The sequence below is a fragment of the Mobula birostris genome, chromosome 1 (genome assembly GCF_030028105.1).
Source record: "Mobula birostris isolate sMobBir1 chromosome 1, sMobBir1.hap1, whole genome shotgun sequence".
In the NCBI taxonomy this organism is placed as follows: domain Eukaryota; kingdom Metazoa; phylum Chordata; class Chondrichthyes; order Myliobatiformes; family Myliobatidae; genus Mobula; species Mobula birostris.
Genome location: NC_092370.1, coordinates 169,399,770 through 169,427,751, shown reverse-complemented (window position 1 = coordinate 169,427,751; position 27,982 = coordinate 169,399,770). Strand labels below are relative to the sequence as shown.

General features: G+C 42.9%; 1 protein-coding gene across 1 annotated transcript in view; it reads right to left on the bottom strand.

The window, feature by feature from the left end:
* Nucleotides 1-1,267: 1,267 nt before the first annotated feature.
* LOC140193892 (deubiquitinase DESI2) overlaps nucleotides 1,268-27,982 on the bottom strand; it is a 68,702-nt gene continuing 41,987 nt past the window's right edge. The window contains exon 6 of the mRNA XM_072251031.1: nucleotides 1,268-1,513. Coding sequence (XP_072107132.1) covers nucleotides 1,268-1,513 — 246 coding nt within the window. The remainder of the gene's footprint in view (nucleotides 1,514-27,982) is intronic.

The following is a 27,982-nucleotide window of genomic DNA, read 5'->3' as shown; positions in this document are numbered from 1 at the left end:
CTCCTACTGTACGTGTGGTACTGGAGTGCTTTATCTTCGGTCTTCATAGCAGTGCAGTGCCTCTCCTACCATCACTGTGGCAGTGCAGTGCCTGTCTAGTCTGTATGGCGATGCATTACCCCATGGAGATCCCTGTGGTCTAGGTGCTGCCTGCGTTCCTGTACAGACCCCATCGGCTATCTCTGCGGCAATATCACCCCTCCTCCGTCCACGCATTGCACCATGCCGTTGAATCCTTTGCCTGAACTCTCCCAGTGTTTGCCTGTTGCCAGTGCTACAGCATTGCCAACTGTGTCACAACATATTTCCTACTGTTGGTTTGCCTGTACAGTGGCCTATTGAGCCAGCACAACCTCATTTACTGCCTGCATGCCAAATCCATGTCCCTTGCTCTGTGTGTTGCCAAAATGGTCTAATCAACAGTCCTGTGCCAACATGGTGCCTGCATTTTCAGTGTGCTGCTAGAACATTCTTTAATCTGAATATGTCAGTGCAGCTCTCCTTCCTGACCAGCTGGGATCATTCTCCCTGCCATCGAGATGCCTGAGCCATGTGTCCTAGAGTCAGTACAGTATGTCTACATAATCACAGCTACTGTCACAATGCCAGACCAGTCCCCCACTGCTAATGTACCATTACAGGTACTTCCACTTAGTATGGTGCATACAGTCCGTACACCAGTGCAGTGCTCTCTACTGTCCATCTGCCCCTCATATCAATTTAGATTCTCAGTGCCTGCACAACAGTATCTATTCCTTGTGCCCTTTCCTCTGTGTGCTGGACTGGAGCTCATTACAACATCATAAAGCAAAATTTGGCAAAAGAAAATCTGTATGAGGTCAATGCTGTCCTGTTTCCAAGTCAAATTGTTCTTATAAATATATTTCCTTTTTGATGTTATTTGCTAACACTGCGTGGACGTATTCACTGCGCAGACAAGTGCAGTCCACACCAGATGTTCTTGCAGTTTCCAGCATATGTAAACGGTTGGTTGTCAGTGTGAAATGTGCACAAGAGGTATTCTAAAAAAGAATCTGGAATATCGAATGGGAAATAGGCTCCGATACCATCTTCTTGTCAACCCAGGTCCCTTGGGAGTTAAGCTCTTGATGATCACTCAGTTATCATTCCAAACCATTGTTTTATGCCTCTCTTTGGGTTTTGACTTGGTATCAGACCTAGGCTGTAAAGCTTATCACAGAAAGTCTACAAAAACAGATATGAAAAACTGGAAAAGGGTCAGAGAAGTTACAGTTCAGAGGCATGTTTAGACTCTGGTGTGTCTGCAGGTCCTGGTAGATCCTGAGGTGGTTGCAGAGGCTGAGGTGGACGGGGAGTCATCGTCTCCTGTGTCACTCTGATCGTCCTTGTTTAAGCCCTGGCTGCTGATGTGGCTCTGGAGAGCTGCGGGCGTGAGCCATTCCTTGGGGAGACAACTCTGGAGAAACGGGATACAGGAACTGAAGTAAGCCAACCGATTCACCCAGCGAGGGATCTCCTTACCACACAGGATCTAGAAAAGAAACAAGGCCAGCTTCAGAAAGTGAAGGTAAGTGACTGCGCGGAACTCCATAATTATATCATCACAGAGTTTCAAAAAAAAGCCAAGGATTAGTTTACAGCTGAGCTACCCCCAGAGAAATATGTTATAGAATCATAGAGTACCACAGCACAGAAACAGACCCATTGGCCCATCTAGGCCATGCAACTGGTATTCTGTCTAGTCCCATCGACCCGCACCTGGATCATAGCCCTCCATAACCCTCTCATCCATGTGCTTTTCCAAACTTCTTTTAAATATTGTAGTCAAACTCATCCTGCACTAACATCAACCTCTTAGTGAGACGTACCCCTCAGGTTCCCCTTCAATATTACACCATTTACCTTAACGTATGACCATTAATTCCTGTCTCACCCAACTTCAGTGGAAAAAGCCTACTTGCATTTACCTTATCTATACCCATCATAATTTAGTACACACCGACCAAATCTCCCCTTATTCCCAACCTTCCAGGAAATAAAGTCCCAACTATTTCCACCTTTCCCTTAAGTCCCAACAACATCTAGTCAATTTTCTCTGTATTCTTCCAATCTTACTGGAACTATGATGGTGCCAGAGGGAAACTTCTTCAAGCTCATTTGTGGAAACTGTTTAATTTCTAACTTTAATGTCTCTTTTTTCCTTTACAAGTGAATGGGGTTCTGTTAGTGCTCTTGACCTGCAGCTGTGCTCAAACTGTGGTCCGTTACGGTGATGGATCCCGCTCCTGCGACTCACTAACCGGCATTTTTTGATATCCCAAGGGCATGGCCGAGAAGACAAGCGCACCTCCAGGCTGCCAAGGCTTTGCAGCCCTCTGGATAAGCTTATTACTGGCCAGTGATGCTAACTGAAGCGTCACAGGAGAATGGAATATCATAAACAGTGGATCAGCTGACAGAGGTTTCTGTACTTGGTCAATCGCTAACTCTCTGTCTTTCTTTCGATGGTGGGGAGGAGCTTGCTGCTGATTCTCGAGTCGGAGAGCTTAGAAAATCAAATGCATGGATTGATACCTGGAAGTATGATGTGGTAGCTATTAGTGAAACATGGTTACAGGAGGGGTGTGATTGGCAACTAAATATTCCTGGATTTAATTGCTTCAGGTGTGATAGAATCAGAGGGACAAGAGGGGGAGGTGTTGCTTTGCTTGTCAGAGAAAATATTACAGCGGCGCTCTGGCAGGCTAGATTAGAGGGCTCGTTGAGGGAAGCTATTTGGGTGGAATTGAGGAATGGGAAAGATGTAGTAACTCTTATGGGGGTGTATCATAGACCAGCAAATGGGGAGCGAGAATTGGAGGAGCAAATTTGTAAGGAGATAGCAGATATTTGTAGTAAGCACAAGGTTGTGATTGTGGGAGATTTTAATTTTCCACACATAGATTGGGAAGCCCACACTGTAAAAGGGCTGGATGGTTTAGAGTTTGTAAAACGTGTGCAAGATAGTTTTTTGCAGCAATACATAGAAGTACCAACTAGAGAAGGGGCAGTGTTGGATCTCCTGTTAGGGAATGAGATAGGTCAGGTGACGGAGGTTTGTGTTGGGGAGCACTTCGGGTCCAGTGATCACAATGCTATTAGTTTCAATATAATTATGGAGAAGGATAGGTCTGGACCCAGGGCTGAGATTTTTGATTGGAGAAAGGCTAAATTGAAGGAGATGCGAAAGGATTTAGAAGGAGTAGATTGGAACAATTTGATTTATGGGAAGAATGTAATAGAAAAATGGAGGTCATTTAAAGGTGAAATTTTGAGAGTACGGACTCTTTATGTTCCTGTTAGGTTGTAAGGAAAGGTTTAAAGTTTGAGAGAGCCATGGTTTTCAAGGGATATTGGAAACTTGGTTCGGAAAAACAGAGATATCTGCAATAAATATAGGCAGCATGCAGTAAATGAGGTGCTCAAGGAATATAAAGAATGTAAAAAGAATCTTAAGAAAGAAATTAGAAAAGCTGAAAGACGATATGAGGTTGCTTTGGCAAGTAAAGTGAAAATAAATCCCAAGGGTTTCTACTGTTATAGTAATAGCAAAAGGATAGTGAGGGATAAAATTGGTCCCTTAGAGAATCAGAGTGGACAGCTATGTGTGCAGCCAAAAGAGATGAGGGAAATTCTGAACAATTTATTTTCTTCGGTATTCACTAAGGAGAAGGATATTGAATTGCATAAGATAAGGAAAACAGGTAGGGAAGTTATGCAAACTATGATGATCAAAGAAGAGGAAGTACTGGAGCTTTTAAGGAATATAAAAGTGGATAAGTCTCCGGGTCCTGACAGGATATTCCCTAGGACCTTGAGGGAAGTTAGTGTGGAAATAGCAGGAGCTCTGACAGAAATATTTCAAACGTCATTAGAAACGGGGATGGTGCCGGAGGATTGGCATATTGCTCATGTTGTTCCATTGTTTAAAAAGGGTTCTAAGAGTAAAACTAGCAATTATCGGCCTGTGAGCTTGACGTCAGTGGTGGGGGTAAATTGATGGAAAGTATTCTTAGAGATGGTATTTATAATTATCTGGATAGACAGGGTCTGATTAGGAAAAGTCAACATGGATTTGTGCGTGGAAGGTCATGTTTGACAAATCTTACTGAATTTTTTGAAGATGTTACTAGGAAAGTTGACAAGGGTAAAGCGGTGGATGTCGTCTATATGGACTTCAGTAAGGCCTTTGACAAGGTTCCACATGGAGGGTTAGTTAGGAAGGTTCAATCGTTAGGTATTAATATTGAAGTAGTAAAATGGATTCAGCAGTGGCTGGATGGGAGACGCCAGACAGTGGTGGTGGATAACTGTTTGTCAGATTGGAGGCCGGTGACTAGTGGTGTGCCTCAGGGATCTGTACTGGGTCCAATGTTATTTGTCATATACATTAATGATCTGGATGATGGGGTGGTAAATTATCTGGGTAAGTATGCAGATGATACTAAGATAGGTGGCGCTGTGGATAATGAAGTAGGTTTTCAAAGCTTGCAGAGAGATTTAGGCCAGTTAGAAGAGCGGACTGAAAGATGGCAGATGGAGTGTAATGCTGATAAATGTGAGGTGCTACATTTTGGTAGGACTAATCAAAATAGGACATACATGGTAAATGATAGGGCATTGAAAAAATGCAGTAGAACAGAGGGATCTAGGAATAATAGTGCATAGTTCCCTGAAGGTGGAATCTCATGTGGATAGGGTGGTGAAGAAAGCTTTTGGTATGCTGGCCTTTATAAATCAGAGCATTGAGTATAGGAGTTGGGATGTAACGTTGAAATTGTACAGGGCATTGGTGAGGCCAAATTTGGAGTATTGTGTAGTTTTGGTCACTGAATTATAGGAAAGATGTCAACAAAATAGAGAGAGAACAGAGAACATTTACTAGAATGTTACCTGAGTTTCATCACCTAAGTTACAGAGAAAGGTTGAACAAGTTGGGTCTTCACTCTTTGGAACGTAGAAGGATGAGGGGGGACTCGATAGAGGTATTTAAAATTACGAGGGGGATAGATAGAGTTGACGTGGATAGGCTTTTTCCATTGAGAGTGGGGGAGATTCAAACAAGAGGACATGAATTGAGAGTTAAAGGGTAAAAGTTTAGGGGTAATATGAGGGGGAACTTCTTTACTCACAGAGTGGTAGCTGTGTGGAACGAGCTTCCAGCAGAAGTGGTTGAGGCAGGTTCGATGTTGTCGTTTAAAGTTAAATTGGACAGCTGTATGGACAGGAAAGGAATGGAGAGTTATGGGCTCAGCGCAGGTCGGTGAGACTAGGTGAGAGTAAGAGTTCAGCACAGACTAGAAGGGCCGAGATGGCCTGTTTCCGTGCTGTAATTGTTATATGGTTATATGGTCATATGATTAAATGACGTGCCATACTTTTTAACACTGTAATCAACAAGTAACTTTGTTTCTGTTTTGTTAGTCTGCTCTCTCTGCCCCTTAATAGGGAGGGAGAGAGCCTGTGGCATATCGAATTAGTCGGGTGAACAATTAGCTTTTGTTGTACTGAAGATCATGGTCTCTCTTGCTATTGTTTGCTTGGTGGGTGGTGGGTGGTGGGTGCTGATGCTTTTGGCTGTAGTGAGTCGAGTGGGAGGGAGAATGTTGATGCTTGCTGCTGCTTGTGTGTGGGAGGGGGTGTGGGGTGGGGCTTTGGGTTTCTAATGTTTGAGGTACACTTTTGTTTTTGTGGATGTCTGCAAAGACCAGGAGTTTCTGGTTGTATACTGTATACATTCTATGATACTAAATGGAAATATAGATATCTTTCCTATAGCTGGGTGACCAGAACTGCACACAACACTCCAGATATGGCCTCGCCAATGTCTTATAACATAATATCCCAGCTCCGGTACTCAATACTCTGATTTATGAAAACTGAGTATTGTTAGCACTAAATAATTTATAATTTCATTATAGTAAATGCAAATAATAGTTGCCGGAAATCAGAAATAAAAGCAGAAAATACCAGGCCGCATCAGTGGAAAAAGAAATATGCTCCTTCAACTGTGTATACGGCATTACAGTTTAAAGCAACAACATAATAAGAATGGTTCCAAGGTTGTCAAGCCGAGGAGTGGTAGTGGAGACAAACTACCACTACCTAAAAGTGCTCCTCACGGCATGCGCCTCAAATAGCCTCTGACAACCAAGTCCAACTCCTGGCCTTCTCGTGTGGCTTAGCCTCTAAGCCCAGCGGAACTGTTTCTACTGACAGGAGAAGGGGCGAAGGCGGGTCCTGGTGCCTTAAAACCAGTGCTTCGGGTAGATGGAGCTTGTCAGCCTGGGAAGGCAGTCCATCTAAGAGAGGGAAAACTCTGATTTCAAACTTCCACTGCCTTGCGGCCATACCAACTCATGGGAACGGCTTCGGGAGTAAACCAGAGCTGGAGTCCCTAAGGCAGTCCGACGTTGCCTTCAACTTCGTTCTGGCAACTCCTGCGACGATACTGGTGCCAATTTGTATCGGCCCTTGCCTTTCCCTTGGACAACATCGGTACATGGAGAGGGGAGACTTGCTGCATGGGCAACTGCCGGTCTTCCATATAACCCTGCCCAGGCCTGCGCCCTGGAAATCTTCCAGGCGCAGATCCATGGTCTCACAAGACTAATGGATGCCACCATAATAAGAATAAAGTTTTATCAGAGCTTTAACTCTTTTTCTTTTATTTCAGATGTTCCCTGCCCTGTTGAGTGTTTCCAGCTGATCTTTGTTTTTATTAACGACTTCACCACCATTTTTGACCAAAACCATCCACTTCCTTTGTCGTCTCGTAGATTTTATTTTCTTTGTCAGATTCTGACTCTAAACCTATGCTCTCTGTTATGTTATTGCTCCTGTGTTCTCCTTTCAATTAGTTACAGTTACACAACATAACAGAGAGCAAAGGTTTAGAATTTTATTAATTTTAAGTTTGGCCACTTAATTTTTTTTGGCTTTTTTAAAAAAGTGAGCCACTTACTTATGATGTGGTGGTGTAAGGACATTTGGCATTCACATACTTCTTACATATAACCCATAATGAATTATATAAACAAATGAAGAATGCTTAATCAAACAATTTATTTAAAATATTACTCAAATATTAAATACACTACACTCCTCCCTACTTAGCTATAAACTCCAACTTAATATAGAATGCATCTCAACTCAGTTATGTAACATATTGCTCTCTAGTCATTTTACATATACTCACAGTATACTATATAATACAACTATTATATAGACATCCACAGCATTGTAAATTATAAATTGTCCCATTCAGGCCTAAAGATTAAATCACTGTGAAGGGTTTCTTACTCTTGTGGGATAATGTCTTCCCTGACAAGGAGGGTTAATCTGCCAGTATCCATTTCTATTTTAATTAATTTGCTCTTCACTTCTGGTGTAAACCATATTGATTGTCTCTTGTTAGTTTTCACATTATAAATATCAAAGCCACTCAGACCTGTGTCAGCTTTATCATAATCAGATTTTTCATCAGCAGCATGCAGATTTGTTCTCGGTTTGAAACTGCAACTTATCTTTTTATCATTTTCTCATCCCTGCAGACTCCATCTATTTTTGTCCTTCCAACATGCTCTTTGGGTGCATCCTACTTTGTTGCATTCTCTGCAAGTTTCACCTTTAAACCTGGCACAATGATAACACAATTTGTTTGGCCAGGCAGGTTTCTGATAAGATGTTGCAATTTTGTTCACACTCATTTTCATTCCTGACTGCAACTCAATTTCATCTCTGGCTGTTGTTTCCATTGATACAGGTATTTCAACTGCTCTGTTAAAGAACTGACACTGACACTGTTGGGACAATTTCTTCAATTCAGCCACATAAACTGAAATGGTCTCCACTTCCTTTTGATTCTGCTTATGAAACCTAAAGTGCTCTGCAATCAACAATGGTTTTCATTCTAAATGTTCCTGCATTGCATTCATGATATCAGCAAAGCTCATTTTGGCTGGTTTGGTTGGAGCAGTTAAACTTCTAAGCAAACTGCTCATTTCCATCTAACGAACTCATCAACACTGCCACTTGTTTTTCATTGACTATTTCATTTACTTTAAAATACTGCTCAATTCATTCAGTATACAGAATCCAATTATCTGTTATCTTTCCAATGTAGCCAGCCATTTCAGATTTTGAAAATTTATTATTATTTCAGGGTACTCACTGTTTGTGAACCGGCGGGCCTACTCATAGCTTGTTAATTTCCTCCATTTTCTGCCTTTCTTAAAACCTCAAACCTCTCACTCTCTCACTCTCTCCTTCCGAAAAATAACATACTGCACTTTTTTAAAAAAACTCGAACGTTTCTCTCTCTCTCCTCCTAAGTAAAAATGTGTTGCGCTTTAATAGGTAGGTAGTTGTCATCTTGGGTTCATTTTTAAACTTCCTCATTGCCACTGTTATTTTGTAACTCCAGAAACTAATTGAAAGAAAAACACAGGAACCAGGATATATTTTCCTACTTCTTTTCTTCCTATTTTTGGTGAGGAGCTCACATATAACATGGTGGTGTAATGATATTTGCCATTCACATATTTACATATAACCCATAATGAATTTTGTAAACAAAAATTCCAAATCAAACAATATATTTGCAATATTACTCAAATATTACTGAAATATTGAATACATATACCCCCATTGCTAATATTTTGTTGCAAAATTAAGTTACCACAGACAAATGCTCAGCTGATTAGTCACAGACCATGTAACATAGGGCAGGACCACAATATTGCGCTGAACTAGATAAAAAGCAAATCATAAACACCCAAACACTAATCCCTCCTGCCTACACCATGTCCATATCCCTCCATCTTCCTTATATCCATGTGCCTATCCAAACATCTCTTAAAAGCCTCTAATGTATTTACCTCTACCACAACACCAGGCAATACATTCCAGGCATCCTGACCTCTGGCTAAAAAACTTACCCCTCACATCCCCTTTGAACCTATCCCCTCTCACCTTCAATACATGCCCTCTGGTATTAGACTTTTCAAACCTGGGAAACAGATACACTCTGTCCTCTCTGTCTCTGCCTCACATAATCTTATAAACCTCTATCAGATCTCCCCTCAGCCTCTGACAATCCAAAGAAAACAACCCAAGTTTTTCCAACTTCTCGTGATAGCACATGCCCTCTAAACCAGGCAGCATCCTAGTAAAGCACTTCTGTTCCCTCTTCAAAGCCTCAATATCCTTCCTATAGTGGGCCGACCAGAACTGTACACAATACTCCAGATGTGGCCTAACCAGAGATTTATAAAGTTGCAACATAACCTCCCATTTTTGAACTCAGTGCTTCGACTAATAAAAGCAAACATTCCATAAAGCTTCGTAAGCGCCCAATCAACCTGTGTAGCCACTTTCAAGGAGCTATAAACTTGGATCCCAAGATCTCTCTGCTCAGCAACAGTGTCAAGGATCTTGCCCTTAACAATGTATTGTCTTCTTGCATTTGTGCTACAAAGTGCAACACCTCACATTTATCTGGGTTAAACCCCATCTGCCATTTCTCACCCCATATTTGCAACTGCTCTATATCAAGCTGTATTCTTTGCCAGTCTTCTACACTATCCACAACTCCACTTTAAATGTTATTTCCATAAGACTATGTGTTCGGAGCGGAATTAGACCATCTGGCCCATCGAGTCTGCCTGCCATTCCATCATGGCTGATTTATTATCCTTCTCAACCCTATTCTCCTGCATTCATCCATAACCTTTGACACCCTTACTAATCAAGAACTTATCAACCTTTTCTTTAAATATACCAATGATTTAGCCTCAGATTCATCAACACCTGGCTAAACGAATTCCTCCTCTTCTCTGTTCTGAAGGGGCTTCCTTGAATTCTGAGGCTGTGCCCTTTGAAGCTAGATGCCTATAGGGAATATCCTCTCCAAGTCCACTTTATCTTGGCCTTTCAATATTCGATAGGTTTCAATGAGATTCCCTCCCCCCCCCCCCACCATTTCTTCTAAACTCCAGTGAATATAGGCCCAGAGACATCAAACACCTCTCATACGTTAACCCTTTCATTCCCGGAATCAGTCTCATGAACCTCCTCCACACCAGTGGTCCACAACCCTCAAGCCGTGGACCGATACGGGGCCGCGAAGAATGCAGTGGTGCAGCAGTAACCGGAACGCACCCAGCACATCTTTAAGAAAAAAGTCGAAATAAACAAGCTAATTGATTAGGTGCCACCTGGCACGTAAATGTCGGCCCAGATCATTGCCGAAGCCCAGAGGTTGGGGACCACTGCTCTACACCCTCTCTGATGGCAGCAAATCAATGCCCAAAACTGCTCAAGATAGGCCAATGTGTCTGACCAATGTCTTATAAAGCCTCAGCATTAGTCCCTTGCTTTTATATTCTAGCCCTCTCCAAATGAAATACTAACATTGTATTTGGCTCCCTTGCTACCAACTCAATCTGCAAGTTAACCTTTAGGGAATCTTGCACAAGGACTCTCAAATCCCTTGGCATCTCTGGTTTCTGAATGTCTTCCCATTTATAAAATAGTCTATACCTTTATTCCTTCTACCCAAGTGCATTCCCCTACACCATATTCCATCTGCCACTTCTTCATCCATTCTCCCAATATGTCCAAGTCCTCCTGCGTCTTTAACATTACCTGCCCTTCCACCTATCATTTGCAAACCCTGTTGGACATTGTTAATGTGGAATGCCGCAAGTCCAATTCACTGATTTATTGGCGGACGGGGGGGGGGAGCTGAATAGCCTTGGTTATAGCAAGGACTAGGCCTCAAGCCGTGGTGTTGCTTGCTGATTGCTGCCCAGGAGAGAGGCGTCAGAGTTGGTGCACTCCATTGGCGGTGGTGTGATGTGGTGTCCAAGCTGGAGTCGGTGCTGTCCTCTGGTGATCGATCAGCGGGAGACAAGTCGTTTTGTGTTTGACTGCAGATTTCTGCAACATCCATGGACTCAGTGTCCTGGACTATATTTTTTGTGACTGGATTTTATTGTATCTTCTATGTACTAAATGTGACTTGTGCTGTGTGTGACTGTTGGTACTGTGTGTTGCCCCTTGGCCATGACGTAATGCTGTTTTATTTGGCTGTATTCATGGGTATTTGTGTATTGTTAAATGACCATTAAACTTGAACTAAATATGAAAACTTGGCTACAGACCTATCGATTATGTCATCTACAACATTGACATATAATTTGAAAAGAAGCGGTGTGAATACTGATGCCAGCAGAACACTACTTGTCATTGGCAACTAACCAGGAAAGTTCTTTAATCCCACTCTGTCTCCTACCAGCCAATCTTCCAAACATTCCAGTATCAGATTATATCACAGTAAAAAGTACAAAACAGATCTCCGTACCTTTCTTGGTTGCATTGGCACTTTAAAAGAGTATTTTTATAGGACTCTTACTATGAAAAGTGTTACTATTCACTGCAGGTTTGACCGTTATCATGTATAGGCAATCTAACACAATCTTATGGTAGAATTTTATAAGATTGTGGGAGGCATAGATACTGTAAACAGGCAGACTACATTTTTTTCCCAGTGGAGCTATGTTAAATCCTAAAGACAATGCATTTAAAGTGAGAGGGAGAAAGTTTAGAGATTTGCGGGGCAAGTATTTTTTCACATCTCTATGGTAGGTACCTAGAACGGACTGCTAGTGGAAGTGGTGGAAACAAGCATGATAATGGCTTAAAGAGGCTGTTAGGTACATAACCATCCCAGAGACGGAAGGGGGTGGATCATCTACAGGCAGAAGAGATTTATTTTAATTTGGTATTGTATTCACGGCAGGCACTCTGAATCTGTTCCTGTGACATACTTGTCTGTGATAATGATCAGGGTTTAAAATGAAATTGTCTGTAAAGAGTTAATACCAGAAAATAAGTAACACCACCTAAAGTCTGAAGTAGAACCTTCCTATCAATACATTTTAAATCAGTGCCTAAAGAGGTGGATTTTATCAGTAGATGACAAATGAACAACAATTGCCAAACCTGAATTAATCATCCAGTTGAACAAGTGAAGGAAAGTCAACATTGATTGTTTATTCATTTCCATTGATGCTGTCTGACCCACTGAGTTCATCCAGCAGTTTATGTGTGTTGCTGTGGACTTCTAGCATCTGTAGAATCTCTTGTGTTTATAAATACTTTCCATTATCATTCTGTCTTGACCTTAATGAAACTGCTAACAATCTGATGCATTGGCTACAGGCTGTGATTTATTACCCTGAGTAATCTTATCTTCTGCATCAAAGGCAAACACTCTTGGTCTATCACTGACAATCTAGCAAAGAGATGAAAGGTGTAAATTGTATCATCTGTACCCTGCATATCACAAAATCCTGAAATTTGACCACATGTGGAAATAGGCACAAGATTCTGGCAGGGCTCCACATTCACCTATAAAAAGGATTTCAGGGAGCAATTTGAAACTTTTGCTCTACGTCCTTACCATAACATTTTTTTGACAAGGTGATACGGATAGAGCAGTGAATGTTGTCTATATGGATTTTAGTGAGGAATTTGACAAAGTCCTTCATGGGAAACTAATCCAGAAGATTAAGATGCGAATTGACTGGATTCAGAAATGGCTTGTGCATAGAAGACAGAGGTTGAAAGGGTTTATTTGAGCTGGAGCATTGCAATTAGTGGAGTTCCACAGGGATCTGCGCTGGGACCTCTGCTGTTGGTGATGTTTATAAATGGCCTGGATGAAAATGCAGATGGGTGGGTTAGTAAGCTTGCAGATGATACCAAGATTGGTGGAGTTGTGAATAGTATAAAAGACTAGCAAAGAATACAATATAGATCAGTTGCAGATATGGGCAGAGAAATGGCATATGGAGTTTAATCCAGATAAGTGTGAGGTGTTGCACTTCGGTTGGGCAAATGCAAGGAGACAGTATGCTGTTAAGGGCAAGATCCTGAACAGTGCTGCTGAGCAGAGAGATCTTGGGATCCATATTCATAGCTCCTTGAAAGTGTCTGCACAGGTCTCTAAGGTGATTAAGAAAGCTAATGGAATGCTTGCTTTTATTAGTCAAGGCATTGAGTTCAAAAGTCAGGAGGTTATGTTGCAACTTTATAAAATTGGCTATGCCACATCTGGAGTATAGTGTACGTCTCTGGTTGTCCCATGATAGGTAGGATGTTGAGCCTTTGGAGAGGGTGCAGAAGAGGTTTACCTGGATGCTGCCTGGTTTAGAGAGCATGTGCTGTCTTGAAAGGCTGGATAAACTTGTGTTATTTTCTCTGGAGCATCACAGGCTGAGGGGAGATCTGAAAGAGGCTTACAAGATTATGAAAGGCATAGGTGGAGTGGACAGAGTGTATCTGTTTCCCAGGGTTGAGATGTCCAATACCAGAGGGCATGCATTGAAGTGAAAGTGAGGTTCAAGGAGAGAGTCGTGGATGCCTGGAGTGAACTGCCTGGTGTGGTGATAGAGGCTTTTAAGAGACATTTGGATAGACACATGGATGTAAGGAAGATGGAAGGATATGAACATGGGGTAGGTAGAAGGGATTAGTGTTGGAGTGTTTTGATGTGCTTTTTAGTTGGTTCAGCATAATGCTGTGGGGCCGAATGGCCTGTTCCTGTGTTGTACTGTTCGATGTCATGAAATATGTGATTTTGTGGCAGCAATACAGTGCGATACATAAAAATTACTATCATGGCTCCGTCTGTCTAAGTAGACAATGGATTGTGCCCATTCTCTCGGAATGCAGACCTGGGCGATGAATATGGAGATCCTGAGCTGCCCAGACATCAAGATCCACCTCTTGGCCTTGCGGATGTGGTCCAAAGGAATACGAAGCAGTACTTTTGGCATCAGCTTGGCTGCAGGAGCTCCCAGGAGGTGACGTGATACATCATCCAACCGGCTTAGGGGCTTCACTCCGGATTTGTGTAGGGTTTACTCCTTAGCCTTCCCTTCTCCCGAAGATACCCACAAGGCAGTGGGTTCTGTAACCCAGGATAGGGGCCCATACCGGGTACTGTCAGCTGCAGAACCCAGGACTTGTGAAAGGCAGGGTCGTCACGCCCTGTAGTCGTAACATATGGAGCCACTACCCACTACCTTAAAAATATTACTATAAATTACAATAAAATATATAAAAATATAGTGCAAAATGAAAGCAAACTAGTAAGGTCGTGTAGAGTCATAGACTGATAGAAAAGTACAGCACAGAAACAGGCCCTTCAACCTATTTAGTTTGCACTGAACCATTTAAACTTCCTTCTCCCATCGACCTGCACCAGGACCTCAGCCCTCCATATCCTGACCATCCATGTTTCTATCCAAACTTCTCTTAAATGTTCAAATTGAGCTCTTATACACCACTTGCACTGGCAGCTTGTTCCACACTCCCACAACCTTCTGAGTGAAGAAGTTTCCTCTCATGTTCTTCTTAAACTTTTCACCTTTTGGATGACTCTGCCATAGTTGGGTGCATCAGCAAGGGAGATGAGGCTGAGTACAGGGCTACGGTAGGAAACTTTGTCACATGGTGTGAGCAGAATTATCTGCAGCTTAATGTGAAAAAGACTAAGGAGCTGGTGGTAGACCTGAGGAGAGCTAAGGTACCGGTGACCCCTGTTTCCACCCAGGGGGTCAGTGTGGACATGGTGGAGGATTACAAATACCTGGGGATACGAATTGACAATAAACTGGACTGGTCTAAGAACACTGAGGCTGTCTATAAGAAGGGTCAGAGCCATCTCTATTTCCTGAGGAGGCCGAGGTCCTTTAACATCTGCCGGACGATGCTGAGGATGTTCTACGAGTCTGTGGTGGCCAGTGCTATCATGTTTGCTGTTGTGTGCTGGGGCAGCAGGCTGGGGACAGCAGGCTGAGGGTAGCAGACACCAACAGGATCAACAAACTCATTCGTAAGGCCAGTGATGTTGTAGGGATGGAACTGGACTCTCTCACGGTGGTGTCTGAAAAGAGGATGCTGTCCAAGTTGCATGCCATCTTGGTCAATGTCTCCCATCCACTACATAATGTACTGGGTGGGCACAGGAGTACGTTCAGCCAGAGACTCATTCCACCGAGATGCAACACAGAGCGTCATAGGAAGTCATTCCTGCCTGTGGCCATCAAACTTTACAACTCCTCCCTTGGAGGGTCAGACACCCTGAGCCGATAGGCTGGTCTTGGACTTATTTCATAATTTACTGGCATAATTTACATGGTACTATTTAACTATTTATGGTTCTATTATTTATGGTGCAACTGTAACGAAAACCAATTTCCCCCGGGATCAATAAAGTATGACTATGACTATGACTATTGACCCATGACCTTTAGTTGTGGTCCCATCCAACCTCAGTGGAAAATGTCAGCTTGCATTTATGCTATCTATACTCCTCATAATTTTGTATACCTTTATCAATCTCCTCTCAATCCTTTACATTCTGAGGAATAAAGTCATAACCTATTCAAACTTTCCATATAACTCAAGTGCTCCAGACCTGACAACATCCTTGTAAATTTTCTCTGTATTCCTTTGCATCTCCTGTACTCACTACTTTGATTTATGAAGGCCAATGTGCCAAAAGCTTTCTTTACAACCCTATCTACCTGTGATGCCATTTTTAATGAATTATGGACTTGTATTCCCAGATCCCTTTGTTTACTGAGCTCCTAAGTGCCCTATCCTTCACTGTGTAAAAGCTATCCTGGTTGGTCCTACCGAAGTGCAAGACCTTGCACTTGTCTGCGGTAAATACCATCTGCCATTTTTCAGCACTTTTTTCCAGCTGGTCTGGATCCCACTGCAAGTCACGATAGCCTTCCTTGCTGTCCACTACACCTGCAATCTTGGTATCATCTGCAAATTTGCTGATCTATTTAACCACATTATCATCCAGATCATTGATACAGATGATAAATAACAATGTACCCAACACCGTTCCCTGTGGTACTCCAGTAATTACTGGCCTCCAGTCAGAGATGCAACCATTCACTATCACTCTCTGGCTTCTCCCATGAAGCCAATGTCTAATCCAATTTACTACCTCATCTTGAATGCTGAGCATCTGAACCTTCTTGACCATCCTCCCACTGGAACCTTGTCAAAGTCCTTGCTAAAGTCCGCTGCCTTGCCTTCATCCACTTTCCTGATAACTTCCTTAAAAAGCTCTGTAAGATTGGTTAGATATGACCTACCACACACAATGCCATGCTGACTATCCTTAATCAGTCCATATCTATCCAAAACCTCATATATCCAGTTCCGTAGAATAATTTTCCTATTCCTGATGTCAGGCTCATCGGCCTATAATTTCCTGGTTTATTTTTAGAGCGTTTCTTGAACAGTAGAACAACATTGGCTATCTTCCAGTCCTCTGGTACTTCACCTGTCTCTGAAGTTGATTTAAGTATCTCTGCGAGGGCACTGACAATTTCTATACTTGCCTCCTACAAGGTCTGAGGGAGTACCTTGTCAGGCCCTGGGGATTTATCTACCCTAATTTGCCTCATGACAGAAAATACCTCCTCCTCTGTAATCTGTATAGGGTCTATGAAGTTGATGCTGATTCATCTCACTTCTATAGATCCTGTCCATCTCCTGAGTAAATACAGATGCAAAAAAATCATTTAAGATCTCCCCCATCTCTTTTGGCTCCACACATTGATTACCATTCTGATTTTCCAGAGGACCAATTTTGTCCCTTGCAATCCTTTTGCTCTTAACATATCTGTAGAATCCCTTAAAATTCTCCATCACTTTGTCTGCTAAGGCAACCTCATGACTTCTACTAGCTTTCCTGATTTCTTTCTTAATATAAGCATTTCTTATATTCCATAAGCAACTCATTTGTTCTTACCTGCTTATACTTGCAATGCACCTCTTTTATTTCTCAACCAGGGTCTCAATATCTCTTGAAAACCAAGGTTCCCTACACCTGTTGTCTTTGCCTTTTATTCTGACAGGCACATACAAGCTTTGTACTCTCAAAATTTCACTTTTGAAGGCCTCCCAGTTACCAAATACACCTTTGCTGGAAAACAGCCTGTCCCAAACCACACTTGCCAGATCCTTTCTGATACCATCAAAATTGGCCCTTCTCCAAGTTAGAATCTCAACCCTCGAACCACACCTATCTTCTTGCATACTTACTTTGAAACTAATGGCATTATGATCACTAGATGCAAAGTGTTCCCCTACACAAACTTCTGTCACCTGTCCTCCCTCATTCCCTATTAGCAGAACAAGTATTGCACACTCCCTTGTTGGGACTTCGATGTACTGATTAAGGAAACTATCCTAAACACATTTGACAAACTCTATCTGATCTAGTCCTTTTACAGTCTGGGAGTCCCAGTTAATATGTGGAAATTTAAAATCACCTACTACAACAACCTGTCTCTCCACAAATTAGTTCCTCTAAATTCCCTTGGACTATTGGATGGTCTGTAATGTAGCCCCGTTATCATGGTCATATCTTTCTTATTACTCTGTTCCACCCAAAAACAGGTGGGAAAACAGTCCTTGCTGGGTCTCAGCACCTTCCTCTGTAACTGGATCCTGGACTCCTTAACAGAAAAGTTAGTGTCAGTCCATGTGGGCAGCAACGTCTCTAGTTACATGGAGGACGGTGACCAGTGGTGCTCCGCAGGGATCCGTTCTGGGACAACTCCTCTTTGTGATTTTTATAAATGACCTGGCTGAGGAAGTAGAAGGGTGGGTTAGTAAGATTGCTGATGACACAAAAGTTAGGGGTGTTGTGGGCAGTCTGGAGGGTTGTCAGAGTTTACACCATGACATTGATAGGTTGCAGAACTGGGCTGAGAAGTGGCAGATGGAGTTCAACTCAGGTAAGTGTGTTCATTTTGGTAGATCAAATTTGAAGACAGAATAAAATATTAATGGTAAGACTCTTGGTAGTGTGGAGGATCAGTGAGATCTTGGGGTCTGTGCCCATAGGACACTCAAAGTTGCTGTGGAGGTTGACCGTGTTGTTAAGAAGGTGTATGCTGTGATGGCATTCATCAACCGTGGGATTGAGTTCAAGAGCTTTGAGGTAATGTTACAGCTTTATAAGACCTTAGTTAGATCCCACTTGGAGTACTGTGTACAGTTCTGGTCACCTCATTACAGGAGGAATGTGAATACAATAGAGAGAGTGCAGAAGAGATTTACAAGGATGTTGCCTGGATTGGAGAGCATGCCTTATGCGAACAGGTTGAGTGAAATTGGCCTATTCTCCTTGGGGTGACAGAGGATGAGAGGTGACCTGATAGAGGTGTATAAGATGATGAGAGGCATTGATCGTGTGGATAGCCAGAGGCTTTATCCCAGGGCTGAAATGGCTAACACGAGGTGCACAGTTTTAAGGTACTTGGAAGTAGGTACAAGGGGGATGTCAGAGGTAAGTTTTCACACGGAGAGTGTTGGGTGCATGGAATGCACTGCCTGTAATGGTGGTAGAGGCGGATACAATAGGGTCTTTTAAGAAACTCTTAGATAGGTACATGGACCTTAGAAAAATAGAGGACTGCGCAGTAGGGAAATTCTAGGCAGTTTCTATATTAGGATACATCACTGGCACAACATTGTGGGCCGAAGGGCCTGTAATGTGCTGTAGATCTCTATGTTCTATATTCCATTATGCTGAGCACTGGCGCTCCCCAAGTCTGTGTGCCCTGCCCACTGCTGTTCACACTGCTGACGCATGCTGTGTCGCAGGATCCAGCTCAAACCCTGTCATCAGGTTTGTGGATGACACAACAGTGGTTGGCCTCATCAATGATGATGATGAGTCGGAGTCGGAGCTGGTAGACTGGTGTGAGAAGAACAAACTAAGTCTCAACATGGATAAGACCAAGGAAATCTTTGTGGACTTCAGGTACATGCAGATGAACCATTCCCCACCCCCCCCACCCACCCCCCATGAATACCTGGCTCCTCTGGAAAGAGAGTTAAGTTCACCAAGTTTCTGGGAGTTCACATCATGGATCCCTTCATCTGGTACCTCAATATCACCTCCCTGAACAAGAAGGCACAGCTTCTTGTGTATTATGTGTGTGTTATTTGTACTACTGTGCTTTACACCCTGGTCCAGAGAAATGTTGTTTCATTTGACAGAATACACGTATATAGTTAAATGACAATAAACTTGACTTGACTCAACTTGATAATGCCTCAGTAGACAAGTTCTCCAGTCTTTCATGACTGAGCATTGTCGTGATATTTTCCCTGGCTAGTAACACTAATCCTCCACCTTTAATCTCTCCTGCTCTGTCATATCTAAAATAATGGAACTTCAGATAATTAAGCTGCCAGTCCTGCCACTCCTGCAACCAAGTCATAATTCATAATTCCAGGTGTTGATCCATGCCCTGAGCTCAGCTATCATTCCTACGATACTTCTTGCATTGAAATATATGCAGCTCAGGGCACGAGTCACACAATGCTCAGCCTTTTGATTCCTGTCTTTGTCTGAGGTCTTAACAACATCTTTCTTCACAACTTCTCCACTATCTGGTGCTCTGGTTCCATCCCCCTGTTATTCATGGGTCCATTGGCCCTTCAGTCATCAGATGGCAGAGGGGAAGAAGCTGTTCCCAAGACGATCAGGCTCCATTACCTCTTCTTTGATGATGGTAGTGAGAAGAAGGTATGCCCTTGATGCTGAGGGCCCTTCATGATGGATGCCTCCTTCTTGAGGCATTGCTTTTTGAAGATGTCCTCAATGTTGGGCAGGCTAGAGCTCATGATGAAGCTGGCTGAGTTCGCAACCCTTCTCAGCTTCTCCAATCCTGTGCATTGGTGTCTCCATACCAGATGGCGATGCAGCCTGTCAGGATGCTCCCCAGGGTACATCTGTACAAATTTTCCGGAGTCTTTGGTGGCATATCAAATCTCCCCAAACTCCTAATCATATATGTTTGCTGCCTTGTCTTCTTCAGAACTGCATCACTATGCAGGGCCCAGGTTAGATTTTCAGAGATGTTGACTCCGCATTTTCCTACATTGTTCATTGGCAACACTTCTGTCTTGGGGCTTGGATAACTGGGTTTGATTGGGAACCTTTCTAAACAGCCAATACATTTGAAATGAAGACATAAAGCAGTACAGATCAAACACCCAGGTAGGTCTGGAAGACTGTCTTTCATTCTGCAGTATGAAGTAATCAGAAAGTTCCCTGGAAAACCATCTTGACCAGTAAGTTAAATCTCTATAGACATTAATGCCACAAAATACCCTCTTGAATATGGGTGGACTGCAGAATAGGAATGAAATGATTCAGTAGAGCAGTCAAGATAAAAATCTTTTTTGTTATTTTACTCTTTCTAAATACACCTATACCACCCTCATTTTCCATACTCACAATGCTCTGCTGTGACATCTCCTTCTATTCTAAAGTCATAGACAGAGCAAGAAAGCATGAAAACCCTTCAGTCCACTAAGTTCCTGCTGACCATCAAGAACCTATTTTTACATTAATCATACCCTAACTTATTTTGCTCCTTGCATGGTCCTAACCACTCCACCCCAATCTCACTCCCTAGATCTAACCACTCATCTACACACTAACAGTGACCAGTTAACCCCCTAACCCAGACATTTGGGATGTGGAGGTAAAATTGGAGCCCCTGAATGAAATCCATGTGGTCACAGAAACGATGTTCACAGATGGCACAAGAAGGCATCTTCACTAGTTCCAGTAAACACAATTTTGGGCACCACAAGGGGAATGGAATATTATGGAGAAGAAATAGGATTTGAGGCAGTCCAACTGGCCCCTCAGGTCTGCCCCACCATTCCATACGATTATGGCTGATTGACCACAGGCCTCAGCTCCTCTGTGCCAGATTCTCATGGCCATCAATCCCATTGGTGGGCTTTGGAGTCACCTATGGCAGACCTCCATCAGTGAAGCAGGTAGATTTTTACACCAGTTTCATGCTGCTTATTGCTTCATGGTATTCTTTATCTTCTCCAAGGATCGTCACCTTGTCATGGTGCAGAAGCTTGTGAGCTCCTGATATCCCAAGAGTGATGCCGCCTGGAGTTTAGCCGTCTGGCGCTTAGCTGCAGGTAGGGTCACCCATGATGGTAAAGTCAAGAGGAAGACCAGGCAAAGAGTGATCCAACCAAGACCTCCGTAGTAGAGCTGCCAAAAGATGATGACACATCACAAAGGCAGTTGTTTTGCATTGCATGCCACAGGACCCTGACCCCGATTGTTCAGGACTATGTGGTGGTTGTCCATGCATCAGCTTCTCCATGTTAATCCAAGTCATGCATGGTCATTCTCCACTAAAGGAATACAGCCACCTGAACACCCAGCAGTCGACACCTGGTGAGGAGAACATCAGACTTAACTTGAGCAATCGCACCTCCACTACTGCTTACACTTCTTTTGAATTTCTATATTCCCCAGCTACCACTTAAGTTCCTGTTCTGGATCAGTAGTTCAAGGCTCCAGCTGCCAGTCCAGTAAACATGATCACCCACAGTACTGCATCCCAACAGCTTAACGACTATTGTGTTCAAATCGGCCCTTTCTCTTGCAGGCAGAGTCCGCTTGCCTTTTAAGTGGCATCAGAAATGCCCCAACCCACCAGGTGATCTTGCGCAGTCCAGTTAAGTATTACCATGACTCAGAACTTTACTAAAATGTCTGAGGGGCATCAAAGGTTGGAGCAGAGTGAAAAGACAAAGCATACGTTCCATACACTGTGTGATGTAATTTCTGTGTTGAATTCATAGGTGACAATCCAGAAATCTAAACATTATTATTCTGAATAGGGATCATATTCACAGTGCTGAACACCAGTATCAGATAACGTTGCCACCTCTATTTGCTTTGAAGGGTTCAATTCTTCAGCTGCTTTGCTGCTGAAGGGTCTCTTTTCTGAACCAATTGTACTGGCTGCTAAGAAATGTATCAGGGTCTGTCAAGAGTCCTGTTGGCTCAGCCGTGTGCTCCAGTGTAAAATGAGAAGCAGACTTTTGCAATTCCAACAGCTGGTAACAACAGAGCAATAAAAATAGGACAGATGATGGTTATTTCATCAATTCTGTTGTATCCAATGTGAGCTAGTATTAGCTGTTGGCAGAATGAGAGGACATTGACATTATCAAAATGACAATGGATAGATGTTGATGAAAATGGAGGAGAGCTCAGAATGAATGCCAAGAGTAAATGGCTACTCATTTTTTATTGAAAGGTGTGTAGATTTGCTAATATAGGCCGTCCCTCAGTAATAAGCAAGTTCTGTTTATTAAACAGATATCCTTAAGTTGGTTTTGTTCATAAATCGGAAAATACAGAGAAATCACGTGATGCAGTCACCATACCTCTACAATGTAATAAATGGCATCAAGTACACGTAAGACTGATAAAAGAACAACAACTAAAGATTGAGAATAAGAGCAGAAACTGGTTCTGCTATTCATTAGAACAAAGAAAGAAGTTGGAATTTGGAATTTAATAATAATAATAATGATATGGGAGTTTGCTCATATGCTGGCGGTGTCCATACATTGTAAAGAGAGCTTTTAGCACGTTGGCCCACATAAATCAAGGCACTGAATACAAGAGTTGGGACATTTTCTTGAAGTGGTACAAAATGTTGGTAAGGCTGATATTAGTGTATTGTGTACAGTTCTGGTCACCCACCTACAGGAAAGATATCAATATGTTTTAAAGAGGGCTCCACGATACTGTAGCGGTCAGTGTGGCGCTAACAGAGTTTGGGGCGCTGGAGGTCAGAGTTCAATTCTGACGCTATCTGTAAGGAGTTTGTACATTCCTCCCCGTAACCACATGGGTTTCTACCAAATGCTCCGGTTTCTTCCAGAGACATACTGGTTAGTAGGTTAATTGGTTGTTGTAAATTGTCCAGTGATTAGGCTTGGGTTGCTGGGCAGTGTGGCTTGTGGGGCAGGAATGTCTGTTCCACACTGTATCTCTAAATAACATAAATAATGCAGTGAAAATGTACGAGGATGTTCCCGGAATATGAGGACCAGAGTCACAGGGAAAAGGTGAACAGATTAATACTTTATTCCCTGCAGCACAGGAAAATGGAGGAGGTGAGGATTTATAAAGGTACAGTATTCAAAATTACAAGGAGGTATAAATAGTGTAAATGCATGCCAGCTTTTTCCTCTTAGGTTGGTTTATTTTAATTGTCAGAAGTCACTTTGTCATGATTGGTTAGTTTAGAAACTGCAGCAGCTTTCCCCATTGGTTAGCTGCCTGGTGTCAAGTTTCAAATATCCTGGGCATATAGAGAGCATGTGTAGGAGATTGTTTAAGGTAAGCACTGCACGTGTCCATTGGAAAGATATGCTCTGGGCATGCTTTTAACTAAGTATGTTTGCTGAATGTACTGTATGTCAATTGAATGTTCAGCTTTGTAGCTTCTGTAACTTGGGGAACATGAATGTTCCGTTGAATTTTTGCTGTTTGTAAATAAGTGATTAATATACTAGTTCACAGTCAGCGTCTTCTGTCTCACTTGCTAGACCTGTGAACCTGATTCAACATCACAGTTGGGTAAAATGACAAGGAGAGGTGTTAGGCTTATGGTGAAACATAAAATTTAAGGAGAAACTGAGGGGAAATGAGTGTAGATCGAGCTGCCAGCAGAAGTGGTAACTGTGGGTTCGAGAAAAATTTGGACAGGTACATGGATGGGAAGGGTTTGGAGGAATATGGTCCAGGTGCAGAAGATCAGGTTGGCATTGACAAAATTGGCTGAGGGGTCTGCGTCTGCGCTCTAGTACTTTTATAAGTGTAAGGGAGGCATAGATAGACAACGTATCTTTTTCTCAGGGTTGAAATGTCTAATAAAAGACATGTATTTAAGGTGACGGGGGGTAATTTCAAAGGAGATGTGAGGGACATATTTATTATTTACTTTAAGTGGTCATTTCTTACTTATATAATTGGTTTGGAACACCTTTGCAAGCTGAAAGGCCTGTTTCTGGCTGTGTTCTTCTATGTTGGCTTTCAGATCAATCCTATCACACATTTCCCTACAATCACGTTCATTAACTCCCCTCTGATTCTACCACAACTCCCCCTGCACCAAGGGCAATTAAAGGAGCTAATTAACTTTTCAATTAGCACTTCTCTGTGATGGTGCAAGAAACCAGAGCACCTAGGGGGAATTCACTTGCTCAGGGAGAACCCACAGCCTCCGGCTGGAGGCCAGGCTTGAACCTACGTCAGTGAGCATTTGAGAAGCAGCACTCGCTGCTGTTCCCTATCCACTGAGAGAGTTCCTGCGCCACTAGAGGGAGCAGAATTCCTTTCTCTCTTTCTTTTCCCTATACAAGTTTGCTGATGACACCACTGTTGTGGGCTGTATCAAAGGGGGTGATGATTCAGAATACAGGAGGGAGATTGAAAACTTGGGCTGAGTAGCATAACAGCAACAACCTCTCAATGTCAATAAGACCGCGGAACTGATTATAGACTTCAGGAGAGGGAAACCAGAAGTCCATGAGTCAGGAATCAACAGAGGATCAGAGATGGAGAGGGTCAGTAACTTTAAATTTCTGGATGTCACTCTCTCAGAGGATGGGTCCTGGACCCATCATATAAATATAATTGCAAAGAAAGCAGAACAGTGCCTCTACTTCCTCAGGAGTCTGTGGAGGTTCGGCATGTCATCGAAACCTTGGCAAACTTCTATAGCTGTCTGGTGGAAAGTATGCTGACTGGCTACATTATGTCCTGGTATGGGAACGCCAATGCCTTTGAGTGGAAAATCCTACAGAAGGTGGCGGATTCAGCCCAGTACATCAAGAGTAAAACCCTCTCAACCATTGAGCACATCTACGTAAAATGTTGCTGTGGAAAAGCAGCATCCAACATCAAAGGCCCTCACCGCCCAGGCCATGCTCCTTTCTCACTGCTGCCATCAGGTAGAAGATACAAGTACCTCAGGACTCACACCAGCAGGATCAAGAACAGTTACTACCCCTCAACCGTAAGGCTCTTGAACAGGAGGGGATACATCCACTCATTTAAGGACTCCGTTATATTGCTATTTCATGCTCATTATTTATTGCTATTTATTTATATCTGTATTTGTAGTTTGTTTACAGTTAACAGCCTTTGACGTTACAGTTTACAGTTACTGTTCTATCTAAGTTTGCCTGCAGAAAAAGAAGCTCAGGGTTGTATGCGGTGACATATATGTAATCCTGATAAGAAACTTTACTTTGAACTTTGAAGTTTTCCCTGTGGACCTCAATTGCCAATGGAGAAAGAAGAAAATTTGTGTCTGAGTTTCTACTGAGTCGGAAAGTGACTAGAACTATAGGTCATGGGTTAAGGGTGAAAGGTAAAATGTTTAAGGGGAACACGAGGGAGAACTTCCTCACTCAGAGAGTGGGGAGAGTGTGGAACGAATTGCCAGAAGCAGTGAAAATAAGTTTGGTTTCAACATTTAAGAGAAATTTGGATGGGTGCATGGATGGGAGGGATATGGAAGGCTATGATCTGCATGCAGGATAATGGGACTAGGCTGAGTTTGTTGCCCATCAATGACTAGATGGACCAAATGGCCTGTTTCTGTGCTGCAGTGTTCTATGACTATGATTCTGAGAAGAGGAGTTGAGGTCAGAATAGATCAAACATAATCACAACAAACAGTGGGGCAACCTGGAGGAGTTCAGTGGCCTATACCTGCACCTATCTTCTACTGTTCTTGTGTTGTGGTCCACAGTCACCTGTTGTGGCTTCTCCAAAGGCAATTAAGTTTTTACAACAATCCACCAGTTTCATAACTGTAATTACCTAGAGTATCGTTTTTAAATATCTAGGTTGGATTTACGCTCCTAGTTCTAGATCAGTGTCCACAGTGCACCAGCTGCTCTCCAGTAATAAAGCTACTGTGGGGACACATGGCACAGCCTAATGATTGCTGCATTGATAAATATCCCCTTCCTCCTGCAGGTAGTGTGTTTCAGTCAAATCTACCAGCAACAATACCCGCTGTGTTACAGTGTCACACCTTCCTCGAGCCCGTCCACTGTTCAACTTGTGATACGTACAAACACGGCCAAGAGCTCACTGATATGGGAATGGAGTGAAGGAATACTAGATCAGAGCAGGATGAGGGCGAGAGCTGAACTCTGACAGATATGGATTAACAAAGAAAGGAAACCATTGCTGAAGGCAGTTGACATTTGGGTGATGGATTTTTCTGGCATTTAAACGAATGGAAGAATTGTACACTCTCCTGCAGCTGGCTTCAATTCACCATTAACATTGACCTCAGGTTCTGTAACATTTCAGATCTTCACCAAATATTAAATGAGGAAAGGACTTATCTCCCTGTGGGATTTGTCAGCAGGACATAAGAAAGAATGAAAGGTGATACGAAGCACCAAGAGACGGTTCTGTCCACTACCACACTCTATCCTTGACAACATGGCAATTCTTCTTTGACATTCAATTTGTTATCACACTTTATCTATTTTCTTGCACAGCTCATCAGTTTTCACACACACACCCTGTCAAGAGCATTCCCTCACTTTCCTTCGTTCTTTTCCACAGGGCTCAGCTTATAATTGTGTTGTGTCAGAAGCAGGAGCTTCTTCCATTTACCAGCAGCCTCACTGATCACTGCTTGCCATTTGTCGAAGCCAAGTCAGCACACGGCACACAGAACAGGAATCCAGATCATGCTAGCACAACGCACACCAAATGCTGGAGGAACTCAGCAGGGCAGGCAGCGTCTACGGAAATGAGTAAACAGTCGACATTTTGAACTGAGACCCTTCTTCAGGACTGAGAAGGAGGGGGGAAAATGCCAGAATAAAAAGGTGCGGGGTGGGTAAGGAGGCTAGCTGGAAGGTGGTAGTGGAAATAAGGTGGCTGTCATGCTACCAGCAGTCTTAATGCTCTCATTATATTACCTCACTTGACCAATGGGATGATTTGATCACTTCGTATTTCCCGCCCTGACGATTCCACAGATGAAGCTCAGGTTGGAAATTACATAGAAACATAGAAACATAGAAAATAGGTGCAGAAGTAGGCCATTTGGCCCTTTGAGCCTGCACCGCCTTTTATTATGATCATGGCTGATCATCCAACTCAGAACCCTGCACCAGCCTTCCCTCCATACCCCCTGACCCCCGTAGCCACAAGGGCCATAAATATACTCCCTCTTAAATATAACCAATGAACTGGCCTCAACTGTTTCCTGTGGCAGAGAATTCCACAGATTCACCACTCTCTGTGTGAAGACGTTTTTCCTAATCTCGGTCCTAAAAGGCTTCCCCTTTATCCTCAAACTGTGACCCCTCGTTCTGGACTTCCCCAACATCGGGAACAATCTTCCTGCATCTAGTCTGTCCAATCCCTTTAGGATTTTATACGTTTCAATCAGATCCCCCCTCAATCTTCTAAATTCCAACGAGTACAAACCCAGTTCATCCAGTCTTTCTTCATATGAAAGTCCTGCCATCCCAGGAATCAATCTGGTGAACCTTCTTTGTACTCCCTTTATGGCAAGGATGTCTTTCCTCAGATTAGGGGACCAAAACTGCACACAATACTCCAGGTGTGGTCTCACCAAGGCCTTGTACAACTGCAGTAGTATCTCCCTGCTCCTGTACTCGAATCCTCTCGCTATAAATGCCAGCATACCATTCGCCTTTTTCACCGCCTGCTGTACCTGCATGCCCACTTTCAATGACTGGTGTATAATGACACCCAGGTCTCGTTTCACCTCCCCTTTTCCTAATCGGCCACCATTCAGATAATGATCTGTTTTCCTATTTTTGCCACCAAAGTGGATAACTTCACATTTATCCACATTAAATTGCATCTGCCATGAATTTGCCCACTCACCCAACCTATCCAAGTCACCCTGCATCCTCTTAGCATCCTCCTCACAGCTAACACTGCCGCCCAGCTTCGTGTCATCTGCAAACTTGGAGATGCTGCATTTAATTCCCT